Source organism: Conger conger, chromosome 9 (assembly GCF_963514075.1).
Source record: "Conger conger chromosome 9, fConCon1.1, whole genome shotgun sequence".
Lineage (NCBI taxonomy): Eukaryota > Metazoa > Chordata > Actinopteri > Anguilliformes > Congridae > Conger > Conger conger.
Genome location: NC_083768.1, coordinates 42,734,563 through 42,739,562, shown reverse-complemented (window position 1 = coordinate 42,739,562; position 5,000 = coordinate 42,734,563). Strand labels below are relative to the sequence as shown.

Here is a 5,000-nt window from a genome sequence, read left to right as displayed (position 1 = left end):
AACACACACACACATGCCCACACACACAGGAATGCACACACATGCGCACACACACACACACGAACACACACGAATGCACACACAAACACACACACACTCTGCCCAGCACTTCCTCTTCATCCTCCTCTTCCTCCTCGCGTGCCGTGCTCTCCGGGTCGTGAGGGCCTCAGAATCCCCTCCACAGTCTCTCTCTCTCTGTAAGAGCTCTGCTGGGAAGGGCCCCACGCTGGCCCTTAAGGGCCCTCCCAGTGCAGCTTCGCGAGGGACACTGCTGTGCTTAACATGAGCCGTCTACCCGAGAGGAAGAGGCTTCAGACTCATTAGCTCGATTAGCACGGGGAGCGCTCTCATTTACATACAGTGCGCGCTGTAGTGTTAGCGTAGCATAGCACGGGGAGCACTCTCATTTACATACAGTGCGCGCTGTAGTGTTAGCGTAGCATAGCACGGGGAGCACTCTCATTTACATACAGTGTGCGCTGTAGTGTTAGCGTAGCATAGCACGGGAGCACTCTCATTTACATATAGTGCGCGCTGTAGTGTTAGCGGGCGGTGACTGCATCCCCACAGGAGTCCTGATTGGTTTCCAGACCTGGGTGTCTGCATGTGGCTTTATGGTGGAGTGTGTGTGTGTGTGTGTGTGTGTGTGTGTGTGGAGTAGTGATTGGAAAGTGAGGCAACCAAAATGACATGGCATGACAACCATCGGTGGCTACCATATGTTACCAGTTACTCACTCACTTGAAACAACTGTTGCGTTGTGATACCTTAATCGCCCTTACTAGCTTAACTCTTTGAAGAGTGTCTAGAATTCTAGAACTCTGCTTTCAGTTACCGGCAGTGATCATGACATCACTGTTAGAATGTTCAGGTTTGGGCACTCTAATCGCGTGAGGTCACACAGTAAACAGTTACCCGCTCGAGGGGTAATGGACTTTCAGTGGACAGCAGTGCTGGACAGTAGTAGGCAAACCAAGGGCCAAAAAACAAAAAACAAAAAAAAGCGCTAGTCCGGCACTCTCTGTGGATGGCAGCTGATGCGGTTTTGAACCAGCCGCGGCAGACCGGCTTGTTCCCGTTTAGCAGCGCGTAGATCAGGGGAGAGTCGCAGCGTTTCCAGCCGAGAGCGGACAGGGTCGGACTCACGGACGGGTCCGCGGAGGAGACGGTGATTTAAGCGGTCCGGGAGTAAACCCGCGGCCCTTCCCTCCTGCTTCCTGAAGGAAAGTCTATTTCATGCCTTCCGGCGTTTTCTCCACCGTTTGAGGGCCGCTCCAGACTGCGTGATCTGCAGTCATCTCGGGCCTTCTTCTCAGAGCACACCTGTTTTAAAATGGCCTCCGCCTCGTCCTGCAGTCCTGGCTCTTTTCTGCTGCCACAGTTCCTACTTTGACCGTAAATATTGACCCGTAAGCTTCACTAGCTTGTTATTGCATTGTAGCTGTGGCTTTGAATGTGCTATTTAATGTTTTCTAGAACGTTTTTACATGTTTTGTATTTCGTTAGGGGTGTTTGTCATACCCTTCGACACATCTTTTTGTAAGTCATAATTGTGAATCCCAAAAGGGGGCAGTGGGTGGTGGTGGAATAAAGCAGAAAATGCTTTTACATGTGTGGCACTGCTACATGGCACTGATAAGTAAGGGCAGGAACTGTGAAAATGAATAGGTTATGAAGATTAGTGTTGGTGTTGTTATCCCTCACGGTGGTCGTCCTGGTATTGTTGTTGTGGAGAAGAGGAGGAAGCAGGCCCATAACCAGCTGAGTGACCCCTCTCTGTCTGCCCTCAGCCCTGTCTCTGGATGACGGAACCCAGCTACCCTGTATGAAGCTCAAAGTGACAGTGTGCTGTGATGCCAGTGAGTATCCTCTTCACACACACACGCTCATCACTCCATCCCTCCGTCTGTCCCCCTCCTCTCCCAGTGTGTGTGTGCGTCTGTGTCTGTGTGTGAGTGTGCGTGTCTGTGTGTGTGAGTGAGTGTGTGTGTGTGTGTGTGAGAGTGTGTGTGTGTGTGTGTGAGAGTGTGTGTGTGTGTCTGTGTGTATGAGAGTGTGTGTGTGTGTCTGTGTGTGTGTGTGAGAATCTGTGTGTGTGTGAGTGTCTGTGTGTCTGTGTGTGTGTGTGCATGTGTGTCTGTGTGTGTCTGCAAGTGGCTGTGTGTGAGTGCGCGTGTGTGTCTGTGTGTGAGTGTGTGTGTGTGAGAGTGTGTGTGTGAGTCTGTGTATGAGAGTGTGTGTGTGTGTGTGTCTGTGTGTGTGTGTGAGAATCTGTGTGTGTGTGTGTGAGAATCTGTCTATGTGTGTCTGTGTGTCTGTGTGTGTGTGTGCATGTGTGTCTGTGTGTGTCTGCAAGTGGCTGTGTGTGAGTGCGCGTGTGTGTCTGTGTGTGAGTGTGTGTGTGTGTGTGTGAGAGTGTGTGTGTGAGTCTGTGTATGAGAGTGTGTGTGTGTGTGTGTCTGTGTGTGTGTGTGAGAATCTGTGTGTGTGTGTGAGAATCTGTCTGTGTGTCTGTGTGTGTGTGCATGTGTGTCTGTGTGTGTCTGCAAGTGGCTGTGTGTGAGTGCGCGTGTGTGTCTGTGTGTGAGTGTGTCTGTGTGTGAGTGTGTGTGTCTGTGTGTGAGTGAGTGTGTGTGTGTGTGTGTGTGAGAGTGTGTGTGTGTGTCTGTGTGTATGAGAGTGTGTGTGTGTGTGTGTCTGTGTGTGTGTGTGAGAATCTGTGTGTGTGTGAGTGTGTGTGTGTCTGTGTGTGTCTGCAAGTGGCTGTGTGTGTGTCTCTGCATATCTTGTGTGAGTGTGTGTGTGTGTGCGTGTGTGCGTACATGTGCATTTGTTTATGTGGGCAATCAACCCAACCGATCTCTTGAGATGCATTCATTTGTTTGGGTATCGTAATGCATGCTAAAACCGGTGATCATTTTCTGACCTAATAACAATGGTCTAATAATCATAGGCCCATGCAAGGTGCCTCCAGTTCTGGCATTGAAATGTGTGCTTTAATATGTGCTACTGCTATCGTTATAATGATTCTTCTGTCATTAAACACATTTTGTAGTGCAGACTAATAGCTGCTGGGTGGCTGGAGCGGGTAATTTGCTTCGTAGTGATGTGTCCCGCGGTCTGCCGTGCTTCAGGGCGGCACGTAGCCGATTCCAGTCGTCTCCTTGTGCAAGGGCGGCCCCTCTGGCTGTCGGCGGTACTGCGCTCTGCCGGCCCCAGTGCTGTTGCTGCTGTGTGTGTGCGTGTGCACTGCAGAGCTGATGGAGGCTTGAGCGGGGGGCGCGACAGGCTTGTGCAATCCAAATGTGGAGGGGGGAAAAACAAAATGGTGGATTCACATTTACCGAAATAAATAGAAATAGGAATATTGGTAGGAATGGGAATTATGGCCACCAGTTTTCTCAATTCGCTGTTGTTTTTACTGTTGCAAAACTGAATTTCTGTCTGACTTTCCATCTACTTATTGAAAGTAAATATGAGGATAGAAAGCATGGGAGGCTGTGAGGGTAATGGTTCCAGCCTGCCACCACTGGAGTTTCTACGTTTCTCCCTCTCTCTTCCTTTCTGCCGCTCACCCCTTCTCTGTCCTACAATCCCTTGTTTTCAAAGCAAAACTAATCCTGACGAAACTCTTTCCCCTCTGCCTCCCTCCTTCTACTCCTCCTTTTGGTGTTCTGTCTTTCCTGTAGTGGCACTAATCTCTCCCCTCTCTCTGTTTCATCTTTTCTTTCCTTCCTCTTTTCTTTTTGTCATCTGTTCCTACCGGAGCAAAACTAATCTCCCTATATCTACTCCTGTTTCCTGCTTATCTGTCCTCTCTCTCTCTTTCTCTCCCTCTCTCTCCCTCCCCTCAATCGTTCTCTCCCTGTCAATCCCTCCTCTCTTTCACTCTTTCTCTCTCTCCCTCTCTCTCACTCCTCTTTCCCTCCTCTCAATCATTCTCTCCCCATCGCTCCCTCTTCTCTCTCACTCTTTCTCTCTCTCCCTCTCTTTCACTCTGTCTCTCTCCTTCCTCACTTGTTCTCTCCCCCTCACTCCCTCCTCTCTCTCTCTCCCTCTCTTTCACTCTGTCTCTCTCCTTCCTCACTTGTTCTCTCCCCCTCACTCCCTCCTCTCTCTCTCTCCCTCTCTTTCACTCTGTCTCTCTCCTTCCTCACTTGTTCTCTCCCCCTCACTCCCTCTTCTCTCTCTCTCCCTCTCTTTCACTCTGTCTCTCTCCTTCCTCACTTGTTCTCTCCCCCTCACTCCCTCTTCTCTCTCTCTCCCTCTCTTTCACTCTGTCTCTCTCCTTCCTCACTTGTTCTCTCCCCCTCACTCCCTCTTCTCTCTCTCCCTCTCTTTCACTCTGTCTCTCTCCTTCCTCACTTGTTCTCTCCCCCTCACTCCCTCTTCTCTCTCTCTCCCTCTCTTTCACTCTGTCTCTCTCCTTCCTCACTTGTTCTCTCCCCCTCACTCCCTCCTCTCTCTCTCTCCCTCTCTCTCATTCTCTCTCGCCCTCTCTCCCTCTCTCCTTCCCTCACTCTCTCCCCCCTCTCACTCTCTATCTCTCTGTTATGAAATGGGACTGGTACGCGGTTGATATTGGGTGAAGGATGTGATTGATGTGTTTTAGAGTGTTCTTTGAGAGAGGAGCGGAGATGCCGCGGACATACTCCACCGTGTCTGTATCTCCCGTTATTTTAGAGACCTGTCGAGACTGAAAACCTCGAGTGGAGAGGTGCCACAGGATGTCAGGATGGTGTCTGGGGGGGGGAAGCGTGCCTGTGAATTTGTGCCGCAGACGTGTCGTCAGTTTGGCTCCAGCTCTGCCGTTTTCTGTCGGGTGACGGTGACGGAAAGGGGTCTGACTGAGAAACTTAGCGTCGGCGTGTTTCCAACGAAACAAAAACGGGGAAATTCCTCAAATCGGGGCTGTTGTTTTCGGGTGTTGAGGGAGAGCACCCGAGGGTAGAGGTTTTGGGGGAAACGGAGCTCGCGTCTGGTCTGCGCCATACTTTTTC

The 5,000-nt window shown here is 50.7% G+C and overlaps 1 protein-coding gene across 1 annotated transcript in view; it reads left to right on the top strand.

Annotated features, from left to right (window-relative positions):
- LOC133137208 (ephrin-A4-like) overlaps window positions 1-5,000 on the top strand; it is a 43,295-nt gene that overhangs the window by 29,204 nt on the left and 9,091 nt on the right. Inside the window, exon 3 of the mRNA XM_061255329.1 lies at window positions 1,791-1,859. Within this exon, the coding sequence (XP_061111313.1) occupies window positions 1,791-1,859 (69 nt within the window). The remainder of the gene's footprint in view (window positions 1-1,790; window positions 1,860-5,000) is intronic.